The 24,486-nt window shown below is 38.1% G+C and overlaps 6 protein-coding genes across 6 annotated transcripts; 3 read left to right on the top strand and 3 right to left on the bottom strand.

Moving 5' to 3' along the window:
- Positions 1–302: 302 nt before the first annotated feature.
- TRIVIDRAFT_132782 (uncharacterized protein) lies at positions 303–2,406 on the top strand (the record flags this gene model as incomplete). The annotated part of the gene is made up of 2 exons (XM_014105228.1): positions 303–571; positions 633–2,406. Coding segments are annotated over 2 exons (2,043 nt in total), but the record flags the coding sequence as incomplete, so codon positions are not given.
- An 8,369-nt stretch (positions 2,407–10,775) lies between these two features.
- On the bottom strand, positions 10,776–12,607 carry TRIVIDRAFT_188789 (uncharacterized protein; the record flags this gene model as incomplete). The annotated part of the gene is made up of 2 exons (XM_014105227.1): positions 10,776–12,346; positions 12,517–12,607. The coding sequence occupies 2 exons, from the start codon at positions 12,605–12,607 to the stop codon at positions 10,776–10,778; spliced, it is 1,662 nt and encodes a 553-aa protein (XP_013960702.1).
- A 936-nt stretch (positions 12,608–13,543) lies between these two features.
- Positions 13,544–15,366, top strand: TRIVIDRAFT_35296 (uncharacterized protein; the record flags this gene model as incomplete). Its single annotated transcript, XM_014105226.1, has 5 exons — positions 13,544–13,639; positions 13,708–13,882; positions 13,952–15,001; positions 15,110–15,194; positions 15,258–15,366. The coding sequence occupies 5 exons, from the start codon at positions 13,544–13,546 to the stop codon at positions 15,364–15,366; spliced, it is 1,515 nt and encodes a 504-aa protein (XP_013960701.1).
- A 3,244-nt stretch (positions 15,367–18,610) lies between these two features.
- On the bottom strand, positions 18,611–19,225 carry TRIVIDRAFT_63795 (uncharacterized protein; the record flags this gene model as incomplete). The annotated part of the gene is made up of 2 exons (XM_014105225.1): positions 18,611–18,677; positions 18,816–19,225. The coding sequence occupies 2 exons, from the start codon at positions 19,223–19,225 to the stop codon at positions 18,611–18,613; spliced, it is 477 nt and encodes a 158-aa protein (XP_013960700.1).
- A 225-nt stretch (positions 19,226–19,450) lies between these two features.
- TRIVIDRAFT_211744 (uncharacterized protein) lies at positions 19,451–22,781 on the top strand (the record flags this gene model as incomplete). The annotated part of the gene is made up of 4 exons (XM_014105224.1): positions 19,451–20,153; positions 20,202–20,235; positions 20,523–21,460; positions 21,491–22,781. 4 exons carry the CDS (start codon positions 20,037–20,039, stop codon positions 22,400–22,402), a joined length of 2,001 nt encoding a protein of 666 aa, XP_013960699.1.
- A 71-nt stretch (positions 22,782–22,852) lies between these two features.
- On the bottom strand, positions 22,853–23,704 carry TRIVIDRAFT_208050 (uncharacterized protein; the record flags this gene model as incomplete). The annotated part of the gene is made up of 2 exons (XM_014105223.1): positions 22,853–22,937; positions 23,151–23,704. The coding sequence occupies 2 exons, from the start codon at positions 23,504–23,506 to the stop codon at positions 22,853–22,855; spliced, it is 441 nt and encodes a 146-aa protein (XP_013960698.1).
- Between the last annotated feature and the right edge of the window lie 782 nt (positions 23,705–24,486).

The following is a 24,486-nucleotide window of genomic DNA, read 5'->3' as shown; positions in this document are numbered from 1 at the left end:
GAGCATGTAGGCAGAACCAGCTCGAGCATACCCTTCGGAAATGGAATGTTCGAAGGCGTATTCTAAATCGTGAAAAGGACGATGTAATCGTTGCCATTGAAACAAGCGCCCGTATAGGAACTAAGATCTCGGTCTCTGATATTACACTCCAAGAAGGCAAATATGTGGACAAAAAGCAGCTCAAGAGGTATCTTCAAGCTGAGATCCGCCACCCTGTAATAGAACCTATAATACCAGGGATGTAAGTCCTAAGATTTTCTGACACTGGTACGAGTATTTCGCTAAAAAGTTTGTGCCTCCGTAGATTAAGCTCATGGCACCTCCCTTGTGCCGCATTCATCAAGTCAACAATTCCGCTATTGGATACAGTTTTGACCTCTAGAGAACATGCCAGTATTCCGAATTATATGACGATCAATAGCCCAAAAGAGATCAACCGTCTTTCTCCATTAACTACCCCATCTCCCTTAATGATAAGATCACAGCAGAAATTTAAACAAATTCAGGCAAATTTGTTTTTGAAAGGACGCTTCGACGAATATTTTATCAACTGCAAGAGAGAAGAGCATATGTAAGTTTAACAATGCGATGCAACTGTGTCTCCAGATTGAGCAGTTTCTTATCAAAAGCAGTGCTCTAATAAACAATTTTCATGAAACCTGGATGCATATCTTCGTTATAGCCAAACATTGGGGGCGAGGACCTCTCTTTTGGACGAAAGCAATGGTATCTACGGCGACTATTAGTTCATCAGCAGCGCCACTTTCAAGCCATATGTCTCCCATGGATAATGATTCTTTGGCATTATCACCTTCAGTGTGCGATGAACCAATCAACTCACCGACACGATTGTGCGGATGGGTCGTCCACATGGATGATAATCAGCTATATGGCAATTACCAAGAATATCCTGATTACCGAGGCTATCAGAACTACCAGGTATTGAATAACTCTGGCATCAAAAAGACGCCTTTAAATAAACCCTGGTCACGAGCGGAACGGAAGAAATTTCCGTTCTTGCAATCAATGAAGGAGTTAGCAATTCAGGCCGCTCTAACGCCTTTGGCATCCGATGACTTACCATTCTCCGCCGAAATAATCGTTGATTCATTGCGCACGAATACAAATCTACTACAGCAGGAAGCTCTCAAATTTGGGATAATGGCTGGAAATGTGGTACTAGTGGAATCTGTTCTCCGTGCGTTGAAGAAGACCCCAGACTTCCAGAAACTTCTCAAGGAGATTCACCCCTATCACATAGCTGCTTCTTTTCTAGACGGTGGCTATACCTGTTGCTCCCTAATTTCCACGCTAAAACAACATCTCCTTTATGATTATCCTATCAACGCTAATAATGAGGACAGTATGGGACACACCATTCTAGATAGCCTGGTGATATCGATTTTTCGTTCACATACTGATGTCAGTCCACATGAAGTTAGTTCTGGATTTTCTTATACAAACATGTATCCCGGCGAGGAGAAGGATGCATGTGGTCGATGGGACGCAGATTCTCCAGCAGTTCGCCAGCTCTTTCAAAACGGCAACTGCCGTATACCTCTGAGCTGGAAGCACCCCTTCTGCCATAGTTCAGTCCAAGCTGTTTGCCATAGCATTATCGCGATATTTCCTCCAGGCAGTTTGCGATCTCATCTCAACCACTCAAGTGGGTTATTCAAGAAGAACTGCAGTAGTTGCGATGGTGAATTATCACTTGGACCTCTTCACTCAGTTATAATGCTTGCCTACTATCTAGGAGGTTCAGGAATCCAGGGAGAAACACTGTTTGGAGCCATAGCGGTCCTTGTCTGTTTGCTACGGCTTGGTGCCAACATTAAACACAAAGCAAATGTGTCAGTCGACAAAATCTTGGGATTATTATCGGAGAATGCATGTCATCACTCAGAGATGGATGCCGAAGAATTTATAGGGAGAATCCCACAGGATACTATAAGACTTTGGAGTTCTGAGTGCCAGATAGGATGGCACTGCATATTTAGGATCTTACGGTTAGCCAAAGATAACTGCACTTTGGATGACTCAAAGGAAAGCCAGGACATATTCAATAACGATGATCCGGATGCTGAATTTGATGGCGACAATGACAACGATGATGAATCAATACAGTCAGAAATTTCGGAATATTCCTGTGAATTGAACGATTTTGGGGTTCATGGTATCGGGTCCAGCTTCCCCTGCGGAAATCCACAGCTTGGAATTATATGGGCGGCTATTCAAGTTGAAATCCTCACGTATCGGAAAACATCAGACTACGATCCCTGGATTTCCAATAATTTTTCCATCGCTGCTCTAGCAAACTGGCTAGATGGGGTATCAGAGGAGCTTGAAATGCCTCTGATGCAAATGGAGACGATGAAGGAACACACGGTCTGTGGATGGTTCAACAAATCCTTTAATACTGACTCTCTCCCCTTTCCAAGTAAACGGGAAGAGCGGTGTTGGAAGGCAACTAGTATGAAGATGGAAGTATATCACAAAGAATCGTTTCAGTTTCGAGACTGAAAGATTTTTTAATAGTTGAATGGAAATTACGCTTGTCATCCCCAAATGGTTCAATAACGGACTATAATCTCCAATTTGACCCTCTGTATCTTTGAAAAGATAAGCGACTTCATGTCGAAAGCCGTTATGAGTTCCTCGCGATGACTTGACACATGGCGAAAGAGAAAACCCAAGGCTCGCAAAATTACTGTAGAGAATTATATGGATAACTCATGGTATCCCACATTATTCGGGTGAGGTTAGCTCTGTAGCACTTCCATGATTTCTGCCTTATCTACCAGTTCATTACGGAGGAAGTACATGACTGTATGCTTTGAGAGAATTTCATATATCACTAGTTGAGGCAGTTTGATTTATATATGCACCTTGGTTGAATGAAGGCTTAGAGCCCTCAAGGATATTTCTTAACCACAATTGGCCTGTTCATTTCGCTGCAAAATATCATGTCGTCGTCTGCCATCACGATGGCAAATGTGACGTCCTGATCCTATTCCTAGTATAGGGTAAGGGTTCCCAAAGTAATAAGCCTAGGTCGTAGGTTTATATTAGCAGAGAGGACAGGGAGTAGCTTTTAAGCGGTTGTAATTATAAGTGCGTAAGAGTAAAATAGAAGGTATAATTTATATTTAGTTTTAATACTTTATTAACAACTAACTATTTAAACTATCTAAATAATTATAATAAAATAAACTTATATATCCAGTTGCCTTTTTTAAATTATATATAGATTACAGTGTTCTTAAATTACAATAGATTACAGTAATAATCTATTATAGGTATTATATATAGGCAATCCCTTTATAATTAGTTAGTCAGTCTAAGATTTATTCTAAAGTATATATTTTCCAGCTTTAAGAGGTTAGGTTATAATATAATACTCCCTCCTATTAACCTTATCTTTAAGGTTAGTTATATAAAGCAACCGTCAGCCTAATCTCTTTAATCTATAATTTTCTTTCTATTTATTTTATACTTTTATACTAATATTATATTAAGTTATATTTTTAAACCTTTATTACAGAAAACTTATAAACGTTTTACTTTAGTAAATATTATTAAATAGCTAGGTTTTTTTATTATACTTTATTCTTTTTATAAAAAATATAATATAAATAACTAATATAAAATAATAAATAATATTTTTAAGTGTAAAAAGTATATACGTTAGGGTTATTTCTATAATAAAAGTAAAATTCCTATAATTATATATAAATTTTTTTTAAATAAGTATTTTTTCTGCTAACTTTTTATTATAGTAAGTTATATTTCCTTTAAAAATAAGCAGTTATACGCTAAAAAGAAAAAGGCTATAGAAAAGCTAACTGAATTTTAGCGTAAGGCTTCTAAGGCTTTAGCTAGGTTATTTTACATTTATACCCAGTGGGAATCTTTAGTATTATAAAGGGTAAAGATAGTTAATTATAATTTAAAGAGCTTAGATAAGCTTAACGAGGCTTAAAGGGCTAAGTCTAAGGCAGTTATTGCTGTATAGGCTTTTAGTAAGGTTAATATAATTAATTAGAATATAGTTTTTAGCAATATATCCTAAGTTTTTAATAAAATTCTTTTATTAATGCCTAAAAGTTAAAGCTTTTAACGGGTTCCTAGGTATTATAAATAAATCTATAATTTTTTTATTAAACTAAATATTTAATTTTGTTATTATATTCTAGGTTTCAGTATATAATAAATACTTCTTTTACATCTCAGTTTTCTTTTTCTTTAAGTATTATAATTTTATTTAAGATTAGTTTTTTTATTTTTTTATTAATTTATACTTTTTTTAATAATAATATATAAAATACTAAGTATTTTAGTTTTATATTTTTAAATATTTTAAATTTATAATTAATTTCTTTAATTTTCTTTAAAATCTTAAATAATTTAATTTTCTTAAAGTTTAATTTATTATTTAGTTAGTTTATTTTAATATTTAGTATTTTATAACTTTATAAATGTTAAATTAAATAAACTATATTTCCTTTTTAAAAAGTTAATCTTTTAATTTTATTTTAGTTTATATAGTATTTTATATAGTTTTATATAAGTTTAAGTTAAATGTATAATTCTTTATGTAGATTAACTATAAGTTTTATTTATATTTATACTTTATTAACGTTTAGTCTTTTAAAAGGGGGTTTATATACTAAAAGTATATATTTATAGAATATATAAAACGGTATTAGCTTAGTTAATTTAAATTTTATACTATTATAATAAAGCTAGATAAAAGGTAACTTTTTAACTTAATTATCTTATTTAAAATTAATATAATATTATAAGTATTACTTAATGATTTAGTTTATTTTTTCTATTTATTTATTTATTTATAGGTAATAAACAGTACTAAATTTATAGTTAACTTTAAGTTTTACTATTAGTTTTTATTAAAACTTAAAGGCGAATATTTATCCTTTATTTAAAATAATTTCTTTTAATAAGCTGTAATTAACTATTATTATTCTAATATAAGTATATATAAGATCTTCTGTATTATATAATTTTTTATATAGTAAAAAATATACTTACTTTATAAATTTATTTATTATTATAAAAATACTATTATAAATAACCTTTATAAAAGGTTTTTATAATAATAGTAGGTTTATAATATAGTTAAATATAATAACTTCCTAAAGTAACTTTAGAATTAGTAAAAGTTACAGTATCTTATATAACTTATATTATTTATATTTTACTTATTAATATTTATTATAAATTAATATAATATTAGCTACTATCTTTTTTATTCCTTAAAATAAATAAATAGTATATATTTATTAATTTATAGTTATAATTCTTCAGTATTTAAACTAAGGATATTTATAAATATATTTTATAATTTTCTTTTATAAGTCTAATAGTACTTAATATTTAATTTTAACTATTAATTAACCTTTTTTAAATATAACCTATAAAAAAAACTTATTTTTTACTTAATTTTTAATATATACTTTAATTTCCTTAAGTATTTTATTATATTTTTTAATTTAATATATTATATATAATTTTTTTTATTTATAATTACCTTCTGTATTTTTTTAAAAAATCTATATTTAATAGTTTAGTATTTCCTAAAAGTAGTTAAGTCTTTAGCTTAAAGCGTCAGTACACCTATTCTTTTCTCCTTTACAGTATATTAGTTTATATTTATAGTTTAAGAGGAATTTAAAGTATTTTAATTATTATTATAATAATTTTTAAGTAATAGTAAAAAATATAATGTTTTTATAGTTAGTATAGATTTTAATTTTATATTTATTTTTTTAATAGTAATAGCTTTATTTATTTATATAGTTTTTTATTTTTAGAAATTCTTTATTATAAATAAGGTAATATATTTTAATATTATTTAATTTTCTAAAATAGAAGGCTATAAGGTAGAGTTTTTTATTGTCGCTAAGTTAGTTTATTACTTCTTTTATTATATATTCTAATATATCTATTTTAATAATAATAGGTTTATTAAGATTATATATTATTAAAATAAATACTAAAGTTACTGTATTTTTTAATATTTAGAATATTTATTTTATTTTTTTAATTAGCTTAAAGGTCTTTTCTTTTTTTATTATATTAATTAGTGGGGCGGCTATTTTAAAGAATCCTTTAATAAATTATTAATAGTAATTTATAAGTTTAAGGAAGCTTTATATTTTTTTAATAAAGTTAAAAGGTTTTTAATTTTAAATTATAGTAACCTTTTTAAAGTTTATTTTTATTTCTTTAGGTGTTATAATATACTTTAAAAACTTAACTTTTTGCAAATAGAATTTGTATTTTTTTAGGTTAATAAGTAAGTTATTTTCTTATAATGCCTATAGGATTTAGTAAATATACTATTTATATTTTTCTAAGGTCTTAAAGTAGATAAGAATATTATTTATATAGGCGATAGTGAATTTTTTTAAATAGGGTTTAAGTATATAGTTAATTCTTTTTTAAAAAAATACTAAGGTATTAATAAATTTTTATAATATTACTTAAAATTTATAAAATTCTTTTAATATATTAAAGGCTGTTTTCTATTTATATTTTTTTTTTATTTTAGTAAAATTATAGGCTTTAGTAAAGTTTAATAAAGTAAATTATTTACTTTTTTATAACCTATTTTTTATTTCTATAATTAAAAGTAGTGGTATTTTATCTTTAATAATGATACTGTTTAGCTGTCTATAGTTAATAATTAATTAAAGTTTACTGTTTTTTTTTAAAATAAATAGGATAAAGTATTTTATAGGTGATTTAAAGATTTTAATATATTTTTTCTTTTTTTATTCTTTAATTTATTCTTTAAGGGTTTTAAGCTTAAGTTAATTAAGGTTATATAAAGAGAAATGCTTTAAGGTAGTTTTTTCTTTTAATTTAATTTTATAATTTTATTTAGTATATAGTAATAGCTTAGTTTTTTTATTTTTATCTTTTAGTATTTTTTAAAATAGACTTTTATATTTTTAGTATTACTTAAGGATTTTTTTTAATAAATTAATAATTTTTTTTAATATATTTTTAATTATTTTAAGGTATTTATTAATTATTATAAATTCTTATTGTATTTAGGTAATTTATTTATGGGATTTTATCTTTATATTTTTTATTTATTTATTTTAATGTTAAAATACTATGTTTTTAAGCTTAAAGAGTTAAGGTTTTTAGCTTTTTTTATCCTCCTTTTATATTAAAATTCTTTTATTATTATATTAATAAATTTAGTTTATATTTTATTATATATTAAGTTTATATTTACTTAATTATAATATTCTTAAAATAATATTATATTTTAAGGTATTTATAATATTATATATAATTAAAGTTTTATAATTTATAATTTTAAAGTATAGGTAATTAATCTATCTTTTAATTTATTTATTATTATAATTAAAGGGTTATTCTTTAGTATAGTATAACTTATATTTTTTTTTTTTATATTTTTATAATAACTATAGGTAGATTATAGTTTTTATAGAAATATAATTACCATCTGCTCTAATATTTACTATTACTATAAGTATTTTTCCATTTAATAATATTTTAATAATAATTTTTCTTACTTTAGTATTTTATTTTTCTTTATTACTATTATAATTATATTTTTTATTAAGGGTTATAAAGTATTATTAAGTTTTTTAATACCTTTTTATAAAAAATAATTTTTATTTTTTAAATATTAATTTTTAATTTTACTATATATATATTATTTATATTTTTTATTTTTACAGTTTTTCTAATTTAAGTCTTTAAAGCTACAGTAAAGTCTTATTTACTAAATATAGATTCTATAGTTTACTATATTATATTTTCCGTTAAAAATTCTTTAAAGTTTATAGAGCAGTGTTAATTATTTATCTATTACTCTTTTATAAGTTTTAAAATTAAATCTTTAGTATATTAAGACCTATATAAGGTTTTATTTAATAATTTTTTTATTATTTTATTAATCTTTATATTATTTATTTAGTTTTTTATCCTTATGTTGGATATAGGTTATTTTAAAGCAGCTGCTGTATTAATTAGTATAGCAGTCTGCTGTTTTTTTTTTTTAATTATACTATTTAAGTATTTTTCTTATTTTATAGTATTTACAGTAGTGGTTAGAATATAAGTTTAACGTTCTATTATTTATATATTTTTTTAGTAAAGTAGGGTAGAGTTTAAAAATAATAATCCTTAAGTTTTAATTTTTATAAATAACTCCCTATTTCTAATATTAATAAAATTAATATATTTTATTAATTAAGTAATTATAGATTCTCTAAGGGTAGTTATTATATTTTACTTTTTGCTTAAAGTATTATATATATTAATTATTTATATAGTTAGTTTAATATATTTTTTTATAAAGTTAATAGTTAAAGTTAACCTAAGGGTAATCTTTTTAAATATATTAATAAGCTTTATATACTTTAAAAATTTTATTAATATTATAAATATAAATAATTCTATATTTATTATTATATAAATACTATTCTTTAAGTTATTTAAAGAAGTTTTTTTTAAAGTTTTTTCTTTTAATATACAGTTTTAGTTATATTTAGTTTCTAACGTATACCTCTAGTTATACTTAGAATTTACTAATTTTCTTAACTTTTAATAGTTTATATTTAAAGTTTATAATATTTACAGTATATTAAAGGGCTAAAGGTATTTTATAGTTTTATAAATTTCCTTTATAATTATCTTTTTAAATACTATTTTCCTTAAGTATTTCCGTATTTAAGATAATACTTTCCGATTTAAAGTTAAAGTTTTTATAAATGGGGCTATCTATTTATTATAAAAGTGCTATTACTTAGCTTCCTTTTTTTATAAAATAAACTTCTTTCTTAGGTTTAGGGATTCTTTCTTTTCCCTTATCTTTCTTTAAAGTTCAGTAGTTTTTAGCTATATAGTCTAGCTTATTATAATTATAATATTTAAAATCTTTCTTTTTTTATATAGCGTCGAAGTCTATTTTTCCTAGTCTTTTACTATTATCTTTAATAATTTTTTTTTATTATTTCTTTCTTTAATTAGCTTAATAATTAAAGTTCTTATATCCCTAAATGTTTTTATAGTTTTTAGTAGTTTTTTTTAATTTAAGTTTATAAAATAGGTTATTTTAGTCTACTGCTTTTTATTAAAATTCTATTAAGGTAATATTCTTTTTTTAATATTTATAAATTTTTTCTTTTACTTTATACTAAAGTCTATTATAGAATATTTTCTTTAAGAGTTTATTATCCTATTTTAATTATATAGCTATTTTATTAAATTTAATAATATAAGTAATATATTTTCCTATTTACTTTAAGTTAATTAATTTATTTTCTAGGGTATATTATTTTTCTATATTTATAAATATTTTATTAATTTATTTTTTAAAAAATTTAATATTTTTATATATTTTTATAATTTTATAATTTACTTTTCTATTAGGTTTATTAACTTTATAATCTTCTTAAAAAAGTTAAAATTAATTTTTTATAATTTCTTTAAAATAAATAGCTATAAAGGCGATTTTTATAAATTCTTTAGCTAAAGTTTATAGAAAATGTTAAATATAATATTAAAGTTTTATAATAAAAGGTTTTACTTTTTTAAGTTTCTTTATAAAGGGTCTTAGATATTTAAGCTTTAAGATTTCTTTATTTTCCTTTTTTTTATTAACTTTTTTAATTTTATTAAAGTTCTTTATATTTATTTTATTTATAAATATTTTATTAAATTAGAATATATTCTAAATAAATATTAAAATCTTATTTTTAGATAGTTTAATAACGTTAGGGATGTTTTTTATAATAATATTTCTTTTATTATTTATTTAAAAAGCTTTAAGGTTAGTAATAAAAGTGTTAATGTCTTTAGATAATTTAGGTATAATAGTTTTTTTTTTATTTAAAAAATAGTTAATATTCTTTTAAATAAAAGTTATTAATATATAACGTTTTAATTCTATTTTTAATATAGGGTAAGAGTTCTTAAGGTAATAAGCCTAAGTTATAGGTTTATATTAGCAGAGAGGACAGAGAGTAGCTTTTAAGCAGTTGTAATTATAAATACATAAAAGTAAAATAAAAGGTATAATTTATATTTAGTTTTAATACTTTATTAACGACTAACTATTTAAACTATTTAAATAATTATAATAAAATAAACTTATATATTTAGTTACCTTTTTTAGATTATATATAAATTACAGTGTTTTTAAATTATAATAGATTACGGTGGTAATTTATTATAGGTGTTATATATGGGCGATCCCTTTGTGATTGGTCGGTCGGTCCGAGACTTGTTTTGGGGTATGTATTTTCCGGCCTCAAGAGGTTGGGTCGTAACAGCAAAATATCGAAAGTCTCTAATTCCATCTTCGAATCACTCAGGCTCCGAAGGCAATTCTTCCCAGCTGGTAACATCTGGCGCCATAGAGAGTAGATCTTTGGCCAGTGGGTAAAAGAAAGAAATATGGGATCTAGCGAACAGATGATGAAAAAAGAGCGTAATTTATTCGTTGGTTCCACCCTTCTTAACCAATTACTGGGTTTGTGAGGCGACTTCCGAAAAGTTAGCTGTTGAAACAGACCAACAGGTAACTTTTATGCCTAACTGCAGTAAGTAACCAGCACTTTTATAAGCTCAATGATAGATAAAACAAATAATATAGAGAATGGATATGTTTTTATAAATAGTCCTATATTGAGAGTAGGGAGAGAAGCAAATTAATATTTGTAACACATATCGCGTTTCAAAGAGGAGGTCGTTTACTCAACTAGGGGTTACACTATCAGAGACTCGATGTGCATTCCCTCTTGCGCGCAGAACGTATAACTAATATCCATCCTAGTCACAGACTGCCCACTAACAACCTGTAACCAAGACAAATCCTCGACCCTCTGCCACGCAGTAATTTGTTCCATGCTCTGTATCCCTTCTCTCTCCTCAGACCCACCCTCTTCAATCTCGATTACCCGCTCAACTACCCTAGCAGCAGAGATGCTATCCCACACCGCTTCCTGTATTTTTTGCCGTCGCAAGATACTCAAGACTTCCCGTCGGACTACGGGATGTCGGCATTTGACCCCGATTATATAAAGCACGGGGACGATTCCGAGCTCCGGCGTAAAAGTTGGCTTTAAAGACCCCGAATACCGCTCATGCGCTGCCGCTACATCGCCTGCCAAAGTCACACATTGCTGGAACTGGAGTAAAAAGTTGTCATATTCCATTTCTCTGCCAGGTCCGTGACAATTGAGCAAAGTCCATGAGATAGTATGTTGTAGACGTAGCATTGATATGAGCGGGTAGGTTTCAGGTTCTGTGTCATAGGAGCTGCTCTGTTGCAGCATATCTTCGAAGAGACTTGACCATGTTTCCAACTGCCCAAGAAGAATGTCCTTGTTTGACGAGGGTAGCGGCGGCATCTCCCCCGTTTGGGAGGTTTGCTGCTCCGTGTTGCGCAGTTCCATTACCCGAGCGACAAGGATCTCAAGGTGGTCGGCGGCTTGGTCGAGGGACTGAAAGGCACTTTCGTAGGGTGGAAGCTGCGACACAAGCGTCTCTTGAATATCAGCGGGAGTCCAGTCGGTCAGAAACGTCACGGCCTGCAAATCGAGACGGCGGATCTGTCTTACGACCTGGCGGATAAGCGTGTGAGCCTCTGAGGGTTTGGCATCGTCATATGTATTGCTTTCGTTCAGTATAGCCTTGCCGAGGTTGCGTGAGAGCTCCACGCCTCCACGTAAGTGCTTTAGTGCTTGTACGTAGTTGCCCGATAGATGATCAAAGCAGATGAAGAGATAACAGACCAAAAGCGTGATGGCTGTTAGTTCGGAGCTCTCACCAATTTCCTGATTCAGAAGGAGTTGGATGGCCCGATTATAGTAAAACAATGGAGCCTCATCCGGTAGCCAATCTTCCCGGGATTGCGGCTGTTGCACACGGTCGCTTGAATGGCGATCCAGGTGGATTCGGTTGATCAAGGCTAATGCAATGGCTGCATACCGCACTGCTGGGACTGTTTGCGAAAAGAACATGAGAGACTTCCGCCATGATTCGCAGGGGTGATATTCATTCAGGTTCTTAATCGAAATGTACTCGAAAAAACACATTGCCTCTGTCTGGGTTGACCCAGTCATTGGTAAGATCATAAAGGGTCCGAGATTCTGCGAAATGAGGTCACGGTTTTTCGCGTGCCATTGTTTTAGCTGATACGCACCGATCGCGGTGCAAGGGTGGTAACTGCCGCAACTTTCTGCTCTGCTGGTCTTCTCGTTGTAATAATAATGACTTGATTCAATCTCAGTCTTGGGAGCGAGGGGCGTTTCGCTGAAGCCGTCACAGGTGCGACCTGTGGACTGGCATTTCAAACATGAAGGCCGGGACAGATCGCATTTTATTCGTCGTATCCTGAGAGGTGTACCGAGTTTGAGTATCAGCTGTTGAGTCTTTGAATATAATTGATCGCAGTGTATCAAGACATGGAGTCATGGGGAGTCATGACTCACTTGCAAGTCTTACAGCCTAGCCTTGACTTTGGAGCGAACTTGCGAGGCTTTTTTCTCCAAGATTGATTGGCCGCCTTAGCGTTCTCACTCTCAATCCCATCCATCACGTTGGTGTTAGCTGGCCAAGGTTTGTAGTTGGCGCCGTTTGGAGCAGAAGACAGTCCTGGTGCCACGACAACTCCTAAGCCGCCAGTTGTATGCGGCAATGACTTCGAAAGCAAACTCTACCAGGTACTAGTCGAATTTCAGGAGGATCATCTACGTCTCTATTCGTATTCGTATGCTAGCGGAGGATTCATATCTCGGATCCTTTGCGATGGACGTTTTGATGAGAAAAGACGGACAGTACAAACGAAGCCCAGGAGAGACCGAACAAGCTTAAAAGATGACGGGAACCATTCCGGAGAGATCCTAATATAGACTCGCGCTATCATGATAGATGTTGATTGGTTAGTTCGTACAGGTGGGGCGCCAAGACAGGGGAGTTCCCGTTTAGGGTGGAGTTTCCCGTAAACGTGCCGCAAGATGCCAAAACCAACAGTCCGTCTCTAGCCGCCTTCGAGCTTTGTAATTCCTCTAGTTATAGTTGCTTCGATCAATGCGGCATTATTGTTTCCAGGCACAATGGGTGGAATATAAAGTCTCGATTATAAAAGAATAATGCTAAACTCAAACCGCAAAGTCTTCGTATCCCGTTCATCTATGTCTCCGTGAACTCTCCATCTAAACGCATCGTTGAAGGTAAAGCTCCATCAATCAACTGCTCGGTAATATGGGACGGCCACCAACGAGCACTGCCACCCTGCATCGTCACATCGTCTATGTAATTAAGGATGATGATGTTATGTCAAACCTCGTGTCGAAATCGATATTTATTGGACGGTTCGTACAAGCGGAGCGTCAGACAGTTCCCTTGGGAAATTCAACAGGTATAAGTAGTTCCCTGATGTCGCAATTGAACCAGCTGCAATAATGAATGCAACCACTTTCATACAAGCAACATAACACAACACTCAACTAGAAGCCTTCTGGGGATAACAATGAAACGATTTGTCAACGCACTGGTTCTTTTCGCAGCCTGGGGATGCAACGCCGATAGTCGGCGCGATCCAGGCATGGTCTATGGATTTGACACAGTGAGATTTGGATTTTGCCAAACCACATCCTCTAAGGCTTTCAAGCTTTCTAACCACCTGTCATCCAGATTAAGCCATCAGCCAACCTCACATGGACGCCATGTTTCGATGACTTTACGTGCGCTAGACTGGAACTCCCTTTGGATTATTCAAACAAAAGTATTGGCACAACGTCAATCGCCTTCATAAAATTGGCTGGAAAGAATGCTTCTGTCGAGTCACCAAGCATTATAATAAACCCTGGTAAGATCTTGATCAGACACCCATATAAAGTTACCTAAACTCCATGTGACTGGACTGACTCTTCATTAGGCGGTCCGGGTGGTTCTGGCGTCGACCTCCTCCTCTCAAACCAGGCCATTGCAACACAAATGTTTGGAGAGCAGTACAACTTGGTTTCTTTTGACCCCCGCGGTGTGAACAATAGCGGTCCGAGTCTTGACTGCTTCTCGGGGAACCCTGAAGCAAGAATGGCCTTCAATCGACTGCACAGGACAGGCGTTACCAACATCTCATCAACATCGCTTGAGGAGCAGTACTATTCAAGCTCTATCTACGGAGACTGGTGCAACGATGCTGTCGAGAACGGGTCACCTCATGGATATTATGTGACTACACCGGCGGTCGCCCATGATTTGCTCACATTTATAGAAGCCGAGGCTGAGTTGGCCGGTCAGCCACCATCAGACGCCAAACTGTGGTTGTACGGCATCAGTTACGGCACTGTGATCGGCAGCACTTTCGCTTCCATGTTTCCCGACCGAGTGGGGAGAATGATACTCGATGGTGTTATGAACGCAGACCAATATTATGACAATGACTGGAGGGACAATGTCGATCAAATGGACGAGGCAATGGAAAAATTCTCGAGTTTCTGCCATTCCGCAGGTCCTGAATCGTGTTCCTTCTGGGGACCCACGCCAGCTAACATCACGGCAAGAATGGACGGTATCATCCAAAAGCTTCAGAACCACCCGGTCCCGGTGAGCGAAGTCCAAAGTCGAGGCCTGCCGACACTAGTCACCTATTCAGACCTAAAGGCCCTTTTTGTCAATACCCTCTACGTCCCAATAGCATCCTTCCCAGTCATGGCCGATATCCTACACCAGCTCGAACAGGGGAATGTGACTGCTCTTGTGGGCATGTTTGATGGGTCGGGTATTGCGTCCGATGCCGGGTTTGTTATCCAGTGCGCCGATTCGTATCGGAGAAACAGGCTTACTACCATTGAGGAATTCAAGAGTTACGTCGAGTACACGGTTTCCAAGAGCAAGTACATCGGTGATATCTACCCCATCTTTGTGGATCGTATTTTGTGTAGATCATTCCGACCACAATTGCCTGATAGCATGTTGGCCCAAGGTAGGCAAACCTCCCTCCCTTTCTCTCTATCTTTCCTTTTCAATCTCGGGAAAGATAAATGAACATATCCATTGAACGCAAAATCTAATCAGTTCTTTTGTTACGCAGGCCCAATAAATGGACTAGGCAGGCCCACATCCTTCCCGATCCTGTTCGCGAGTAATACCATCGACCCCATAACGCCGTTAAAGTCGTATGTTTCGTCCAAACTCTCTTGTCATAAGGTATATTGCTAATTAAGTTTACCTCTTCGCAGGGCACGCAAGATGTCTTCTCAATTCCCGGGGTCGGTACTTCTATTGCAAGAAGCCGTTGGTGTAAGTTATCGAATCTCAATCACACAATCATCTCAAGCCAGAGTCTAAGCTTACTCGTGGCCCATTTCTCTTGAATACAGCATACAGTCATCAACCAGGGGGGGTCAAACTGTTACTTTGAACATGTTCAGGCATATTTTCAAGGCATAGTTCCACGATCCAACATTACATGCCCGCAATAATACACGCCTTTTATAGGCGGCCCTGTTTAAGATTGTTAAGGCCGCGGAGGGGAGCACCCCTCTGGAGAATTGCCTAGATTGGGCCAGGTTTCTTTACTTCGTACTCTCATGGGTTTATGCCGAGCATGAGAGCAGCAGCGTCCAGGCTGATAAGCTGAATAAACGTTGAAACCCTGCATTTGTGTTAGGTGACGAACGGAGGTTGCTGATTTTCAGCGTCAAGCATGTTTTAATACTATCAATGAATAGAGTAATTGCAAGCGTATGTTAAACTTGAAGATGATGATATCACCACTACGGAGTATCTTATGCTGCTTTAACAAGCCAACCGCTCTTCTATCAAGTGCATATTGTACTCAGAAGAGCCTGCCTATGCTCTAAATTATATGACAACTACTAGTCCGAAAGCAATCAATGATTTCTCTGCATTGGCGACTTCTTCACAATCTATGACGCTCACTCAACATAAGTTCATACAGCGCCAACTTAATACTTTCTGAGACAGAGCGTTTTATAAATTGTGTGAGCAAACCAGTGTGCGAGACTACTGCTCATATTTTCTTTCACCAGTCCATCCAAAATCCCCATGAATCGAGAGTCTTTGCCGAATTGCGACGCTATGGACCGCAGGCATTACTATGCAAACCGCCGCCTCCGGGTTTCAAGGCAAATATGGAAATGCGATATTTGCTGGACCTTCGCCAAAATCCCATGGAAACGATGAATGGCCAAATCTTCCAGCTGCATGTATGCAGGCAAAGTGACTTCATTCTGACTACACGAGAGGTCAATTTCCAGTGGGATCTTAACCATTGCTAATGCCGATTATACAAAAGCGCCGACGGTTGTCTGTTGTTATTCTTGACCCTTCTAGAACTGAATTTCTATTCAGTCATGGGAAGACCTCAACGCCATATTGTGGCTGTGCTCTTTCAAGCCAGCCTAGAAGTGAAGATAATTGGTCGTCCTGTTCCTGTGCTGTATGAGTAGTGAAGGTTAATTGACTCATATTATGTATGTTTCTTGCGGTAAAGCGCAAGACACCACAGTCAACTTTTATAAACGTGAAGGAGAAAAAAGAATGTAAACCTTTGTAAGGTTTATTAAGGGAACAAGCAAAAAAATTATTCAGATCCGCATCTGGGGCATTTGCTCCCGGCAGGGCTTGAACCTGCGACCTTCGCATTACTAAGGCTAGACGATGAAGTCTAATATTAGTACGAAGCTCTAACCAACTGAGCTACGGAAGCGCATCCGAATTATTGACTGGTCTGGTATTATTATTGTATATACAGTAAATAGAATTTGCGCTTGACAAACTGCAGAACTACAAGAGGTTCAGTACGGACACAAGGTGTGCCTAATTGTTTGAGTGTCCAAGTCGGATGACAGCCGTTATCATGATGCCGCACCACAAACCATATCTTCGATACCCGGCATGCAACGATCAAGAATATACTCACTACCTATTGGCTTCAATTTTCTGAACCATCTCAGTCAAGAAGCCGGACGAAAGCCGCCTTCCACGACCAACGCTCATTGATATTCCTGCTAATATTCGCCTCTACCCTATAACGCATATATACAAGACAGCAGAGGTAGAGAGTGCCGGGTTATTAAATGAGCCATGGGGTCAGCCTGGTATCAATCTCTTCTATTGTCGACTTTGCTTTGTTATGATACTTGTAGTCTTTAGGAGCAACGTTAGAGGAGCAGGATCAACTGCATGGATATCTTTTGCTCTGCTTTCAACTTCAGAGATATCGTTATAGATGCCTGTCACACATTACACATTGTCACTCGGTCTTTATTTGACGAGAAAAGGTATACTGCTCAGCACCATCATTTCCCTTTGTGAGAGACAATTTGCAAGAGCCAGCCTCCAAGCAATTGAATCGGCCACAAACCGTGCTAATGTGGATTATTCTATGGTGACAGGAGGCAAAAAAAGAGGGCATAATCACACTGTGCATCTCTCTAGCAATAACCTCAAAGCTAGCACTAGCAAAATTAAATCATGTAGCCACGAAAACCATGGGGAGCCATCACAGAGAAAAATCTATGACCCCCCTCAAACGAGCGGCAAATATTTCGTCTAGCAACGTGAATCCTCCAACTGCGACGTATCTACGATGGATATTAGAGAAGGCCTCGCACCTGTATCAGGTGTTCGTGTTGAGGGTGTTGCGTGATGTGAGAAAGAAAAAGAGAAAAAAGAGAAGGGAGAAAAAATTGAAGAAAAGCGGAGGGCTTGAGAGGTTCCAATTTAGGACTAGTGGGGGTCGTGATGTGCGAGATACAAATTTGCTTGTACTTTGTGGCGGGGCTTAGAAGACACTGATCGGACACTCCGTGGGCTGAAGATTATGTACAGAGAGTGTGTTTTGGGGGCCTCACAGCCTGAAAGTCAATGGCTTCAGCATCGTCATATGGTCTCGGTGTGCGTTTGTGGTGTTTATAGAATGGATGCGTAGTATGATATCAGCGTGTGGTAGCTAGGAGGGCTGTGATTCATGGCCTCGGCATCACATCACGCTCAAGGCTGGGTTACAACGAGAGGAGCAGCTGAAAGGCCACAGAGTGGCAAAGCGCGTGAGTTGGAGAGGTTGAACGAGATGCAGGTTACAGGTAGTATTGGTCAAATGCATGTAGTTGGGGTAGCATGAGATGCGCGTCCAGAGCAGGGCATGCGGTTCGCTACAACGTCCCAAGACGGTGGCTATTGGTGGTGAGACAAATGAGCGTCATTCCCATCCATCTCATCGCCGGCAGAGTATTGGCCAGATGGATAGCAGGGGAGGGGTTCGTGCAGTAGTTAGGAGTTCGAATCGTAACATAACAAGTATGTAGTTGGAGGCCGTATATCCTCAATCTTGAAGTTGAAACAGACTTGGACAAGTTGTCGCGTTTTGACAGTGCTCTAGCCGCAGATATATCCCGGCAAAATGACATCACCTGTGCAACGACAATCTAGGCCTCGCAGAGTGCCATTATACATGCATGTGTCCATGGCCCTGTATTTGCATCCAAGGCCTACTGCAACCTGGATTTGACGCGGACACAGGTCGTTTGGCGCACGCGACCTCAAATCAACTGCGGGCGTCATCCGCCTACTCCAAAAAAAACTGCTCAGGTGAGCTCAGGTGCGCCGCCACGATCTTCAACGGTAAGACAGGCCTGGTTCCAAAAGAGAAAGAGATCGAACGACATGGTCAACAGGTGGAGAGAGCGGGATGGCAAATATTGGAGAAGAGGGAATAGGAGAAGCAAGAACCAAGAGGCCCTTCACATGCGAAGACAGAGTCGCGTGCTCACGCTCTGGCAGCTTGTTCGCTGCGGCTGTGGCACCAGCCGCTTTGATCAACGGCGTCTCGTCGCTGCACGTGGAGCCGGGCCGGACTCGAGATTGGCTCTGGCGACAAAACGAAAGGGAAGGGGTCCGGCAGCTCGGAATCCTGGGCGGGAGCTAGGCGGAGACGGCGAGAGTGTAAAAGAAGCCAGATATTGCTAGCATCACTAGCATCGTGGTGGGGGACAGACGCGCGAGAGTCAGACAAACGGCTCAGCAGCCCCTCCATGGCAGAGCCGATGGCGATGAGGTTTGGAGATTCGCCCTCTTGGTTGGTTGCGAGCGTTGGACCGCTAATTGTGTCTGTGGAGCCGGCTGCAGAGCATCTCGGACATAATTTGGGTGGGAGGATCAGCAGGACCCTGCGCTGGGCCATCGGGGTTCTCATCGTGGCTGAGAATACGGGGAAGACTGGACCACGGACGAGAGCGATTTAAATCAGGAGCTGGAGATGGGATCACGGCTGGCTGACGGCCTTGTTGCTGCTCTGCTGTTGCTATATTAATACAGCAAGAGGCGCATCCCCTTGTCTAGAATGACTCGTTCTAGTCGCTTCTCATTCTGTCTCGGCTCTCCATACCCAGTAGTGTTTACCAATCTACTCTAGTCAGTTTGTCAGTCAGGACATCAAGGCCCTTTTACCTTTTTCCGCTGTCTCTGAGCACGAGCATCTTGCAGACTCATTTCGTCACGTTACCGCCTCTTGCCCCCGAAATCCCGTCTATCCATTCCTCACCTGGAACAGGCTGTCTTGTCTCAGCGTCTCAGCAGGCAGAAGCAGCCAACGGTTTGGGTCATCGCCAGCTGATTGGCGCCGATGACCTCATAGCCTCAGCGTCTGCCACACCACTGCAAGTCTCGCTCCCGCTGTCAAAAGACAAAAGAATTTCAACCCCTGGACCCCTAAAAACCTTCATTTGGCTTCGGGTTGAGCGAAGCCTTGTTGGAGTGATGCATCTTTAAGTTTGGCGATCCCTACGGCTTCTTTGCATCTTTTGTATATTTTTTCTTATTTTTGTTCTGTTTGTCGCTTCTTTTTTTTCTTCCTAGTCAATCCTCGGCGGTGGATTCTTGGCTTTATTCTACCCACCTAAATACAGACGGCGTCTCCGAGACTTGAAGAAAAACAGAAAATCGAAAGAAAAAAGAAAACAAATCAACATCCTCACCTCACACAACATCCCACGATGTCTCGCCAACGCGGCGGCGTCCATCGACGGCCATACCAACTACTGCTGCTGGCATTGGCATCGCTGAGCGCAAGAAGCCTCGCCCTGCCCTCAGCAACTCGCCTCGACCAAAAAGTTCTGCATCCAATCGACTCCGAATCCGATGCGCTACCACTGCAGCAGCGGAAACTCAGCGGTCGGTTCCTGCATATCTCAGGTGCGTTGCATTGCGCTGCGTGAAGTTAAAATTTTTGTCCGCCTGCGATTGGCAGACCAGAAGCTTCGTTTCTACTGGTCTGGTGCTTCCACCTTATCTCCCGCTATCTCTATGTACAATCTCAATCTACAATCTGCATGCGACGCTGTCCTTGCCCCTGCAACTTTTTTTCGCTGCCGTGGTGCCACCCGCCACCAATCGACTCTGTTTCTTTGATTAGCTGATGCTACATTGCATCGATCTGGGATGATTGACAGATCTTGGACTAACCGCGACAATTGGCGCAGATTTCCACCCCGACGAGCTTTATCGCGTGCACACATCCACCGAAGAGGGCATCGCATGCCACCGGGGGAAGGGATTGGCCGGATCGTATGGCGCTGAAAAGACGGACTGCGACACGCCCTTTTCGCTTGTAAACGCTACCTTTACCTGGATCGAGGAGAACATCAAGGATGACATCGATTTTGTTATCTGGACGGGCGACTCGGCCAGACACGACAGCGACGAGCAGAACCCTCGGCACGAGCCCGAGATCCTGAGAACGAACCGCATCCTCGCCGACAAGTTTGTCGAGACGTTTTCGTCGCCCGAGCATGGGCTCGAGATCCCCATTGTCCCTACCTTTGGCAACAATGACTTCCTCCCCCACAACATCATGTTGCCAGGGCCCAACAAGTGGTTCGCGACCTACAGTGACATTTGGCGCCGCTTCATCCCCGAAGAGCAGCGCCATTCCTTTGCGTTTGGTGGCTGGTTCTACGTCGAGGTCATCCCCGACCAGCTTGCCGTCTTCAGCTTGAACACAATGTACTTTTTCGACCGCAATGCCGGTGTGGATGGCTGCGCCCACCCCTCGGAGCCTGGGTACAAGCACATGGACTGGCTGCGCGTTCAGCTTGAGATTCTGAGGGAGCGGGGCGTCAAGGCCATTCTCATGGGCCACGTACCGCCTGCTCGGACGGAGAGCAAGCAAAACTGGGACGAAACCTGCTGGCAAAAGTATACACTGTGGCTCAAACAATACCGCGACGTTGTTGTCGGCTCCCTGTATGGACATATGAACATCGATCATTTCCTGCTCCAGGATGTCAACGAACTGACTCCGGAGCTTGGTATTGACCAAGTCCGCACCCGTGGCTCTCCAAAGGAGGGAGCGTCTATATCTTCCAAAGAAGATTATCTTCAGGAATTGCGTGATACATGGACTGGTCTGCCCAAGTCGGTTACCCGTGACTTTGATAAGAAAGCTCAGGACGACGAGGACGATGAGGAGACGGAGCTGGGCAAGAAAAAGAAGAAGAAGGGAAAGAAGAACAAGAAGAAGAAGCTGCGTAAGATCGGCGGCAAGTACGCTGAGCGATACCAACTCTCTCTCATCAGCCCAAGTGTTGTGCCAAACTACTTCCCCACACTTCGAATTTTTGAGTACAACATTACTGGAATCGAGGACGCACCCGTGTGGCGAGATACGTATGATCAGGCAAACCCACCGGCAGCGCTCGAACTCCCGGAGGATACCCTCGATTACGAGAATCCAGAGGAGATCTTGGTTGAGATTCTCAAGAAGAAGAAGAAGGACAAGAAGAAGGGCAAATCGCGCAGGCCGCCCAAGGACCACGATCTAATTGTTCCTCTGGACCCGCCCGAGGGCTCGACCCCTGGTCCTGCCTACTACCCTCAGCTCCTTACCTTGACTGGATACACGCAGTACTATGCCAATCTCACTCACATCAACGATGATATCCCCGATCTTGGTGCCGATGCCACCAAGTGGCGTAAGGGCAAACACGACAACAAGGAGCCCAAGCACGGAAAGCCAAATCCTCGAGAGTTTCAATATGAAGTGGAGTACAGCACATTTGACGACGACGTTTACAAGCTGCCCGATTTGACAGTCAAGAGCTTCCTAAAGCTAGCCTATAGGATGGGCCAGAAAGAGGGTGGAGGCAAAAGCAAGACGCAAGACACATACGATGAGAACGAAGATGTAGACTCGGAAGCAGACGAACTCACGGACGATGAGCCCGAATCAACATTCAAGAAGGGCAAGGGTAACAAAAAGGACAACAAGAAGAGCAAGAAAGAAAAGAACAAGACTTGGCTACACTTTTTGGGCCATGCATTTGTTCGCACAGTTCCCAAAGAGGAGCTGGAAAAGATGTGATTCGCACACTGCATTTTACTTTTCTTGATTCTACTTGTCTCTTTTATACCCTTTCTATCTGTCTTGTTAATGGATGGTGATGTTGGGACTGCTAGGATGCACTGCCTTGGCGTTTGGGATTTACATGCTTATTGCTATCCATTCAGTAACGAATGTGATGTAGCACTTTGGGTGAAATAGGCCGCATTATGGTCTAGGAGGAGGCATTGAAGCGATTTTTCATTGTACATATCACGGCATTGTTATTCCCGGGTATTGTCCTGGTGTATTTTTACGTTAGATCGTATGGATATATGTATACCCCGATTTGAATTATAGTATCATGGAATGAACCTTGTTCACATTTCCCTAGTATGAATGAAAGAGCTATATATACATGTGCAGCGCTTTGATTTGCATGTCTGAGACATACAGTGATGTCATCTCGCAATAACTGTCGTTGCCCCCCTTTTATCCCTTTTTCTTTGAGATCTCGTAGACATTGGACTCCCAATAAATGTCCATTATGGCAGAGGACAGAAGACAATCCGTTTTACTCCAGCAAATGATGTATTAGATTAGTATTGTTTTTGGCATTAGGGATAGACATGCCGCTCGCATCGTAAGATGACGAAACGTAACATAAATCCGACTAGTGAGCGTGATGCTTCATCGCTTGAAGAAATCACAAAAGAAAAATGGGCGTCTTCTCATGATCATTAACAATCATCGCAGGCCGAAACACGCAAAAAGAGCAGCCCAGACATACCATGATTCCAGCGGCCGCGGCTTAAGAGACGGAAATGGCGGCGATGGCGACGGCTCCTGTGACGACGACGACACGGGCGAGGGCGATGCCACAGGCGATCTGAGCGACACGATGTCGGTGACTTCGCTGGCGCTGTCGTCGTCGAGGCCAGTCTCTTTGAAGACGGACTTTCGGCCGCGCTGCAGGTTGCTGCTGTCGCTGCGGAAGAGGATTGCGTAGAGGCCTTCGCCTTCGCGGAGGCGGTCTTGGGTTCGTTGGGAGTTGAAGGCGGGACGGGTTGGGCTGATGGTAGAGGAGGAGGAGGAGGAGGATGGGACGGAGAGCATGCTGGAAGAGGTGGTTGTGGCGGTGTTCATGGTGTTGGGGCGGATAACGGTTCTTTTGCTAAGGCAATGGGTATATATGGTGGAATAGGTGGGTGTAATTGCTGAATTGATGAGAGGAGTTGCCTATGGGAGAGCCGTGTATGCGTAAGCAATATATATCCGTGTTAATGGATGGCCAATTTGTTGACTGAACAACCAGAAATCACACAAAGTAAGATTCAACCATTTAGAAAGAAGCGAGATTTCTGAAACATGAAAATGCATTTAATGCAAGGGAGGCAAGATGCCCTTTCTTATTCTTGTTTCCAAGTCTAATTTACCCTGAGACTAAAAGCAATCCGGCCGAGGGAGGGCCTGGTTCGACTGAATATGCTTGCATTTCCCACCCCCCCACAACTGTCTGGGCTGAGGTCAACCAAGCCATGGCTTGATCAGATTAGGGAGTCAGCATAAGTTGTGGTGTGATGTGCTGTCTTGGCATGTGGGAGAGGCGGCAATTAGCCGTCGCTAGCGAGGGCCGGCATCTCGAGATTTGACTGGGCGAGAGAGAGAAATGGTGACTTCACCGGCAGGGGTGTCTGAGCCAAGATCGCGATCATGGAGCATGACGGCAGTTTTGGTTCCGGGAGGCTGTAGTTGGGTTGGATGAAACAGCGCCAGTTGGACTAGTCAGGTCATGGCAGACTCTCACGCCTGAGTGCGGAGAAGTGTTTGAGATAAGACGTATGATGGCTCAGCCGAGGTTGTACGATGTGTTGCACATGAGATTGAATCGCATCACCATCGGGGTCTCACTGATTGAGAACGGAGAAAAAAAAATTAATTAATCGAATATTGACTTTCACTAATATAGCTTCAGGCAATATTACCGCGAATCCTGCTGCAATCAATTGTGATCGACGCTTTATTACGCAAAAGGAGGAAGACAAAAGACGGGTCGCGGATCAATGGGATCGAGGATCTCAAAATGAAGAAATGAGACATTATGTAACTCGCGGGTTGTGACGTCA

Source organism: Trichoderma virens (assembly GCF_000170995.1).
Source record: "Trichoderma virens Gv29-8 chromosome Unknown TRIVIscaffold_2, whole genome shotgun sequence".
In the NCBI taxonomy this organism is placed as follows: domain Eukaryota; kingdom Fungi; phylum Ascomycota; class Sordariomycetes; order Hypocreales; family Hypocreaceae; genus Trichoderma; species Trichoderma virens.
Note: the sequence above shows the minus strand (reverse complement) of the source record. Positions and strands in the feature narration are given on the sequence as shown.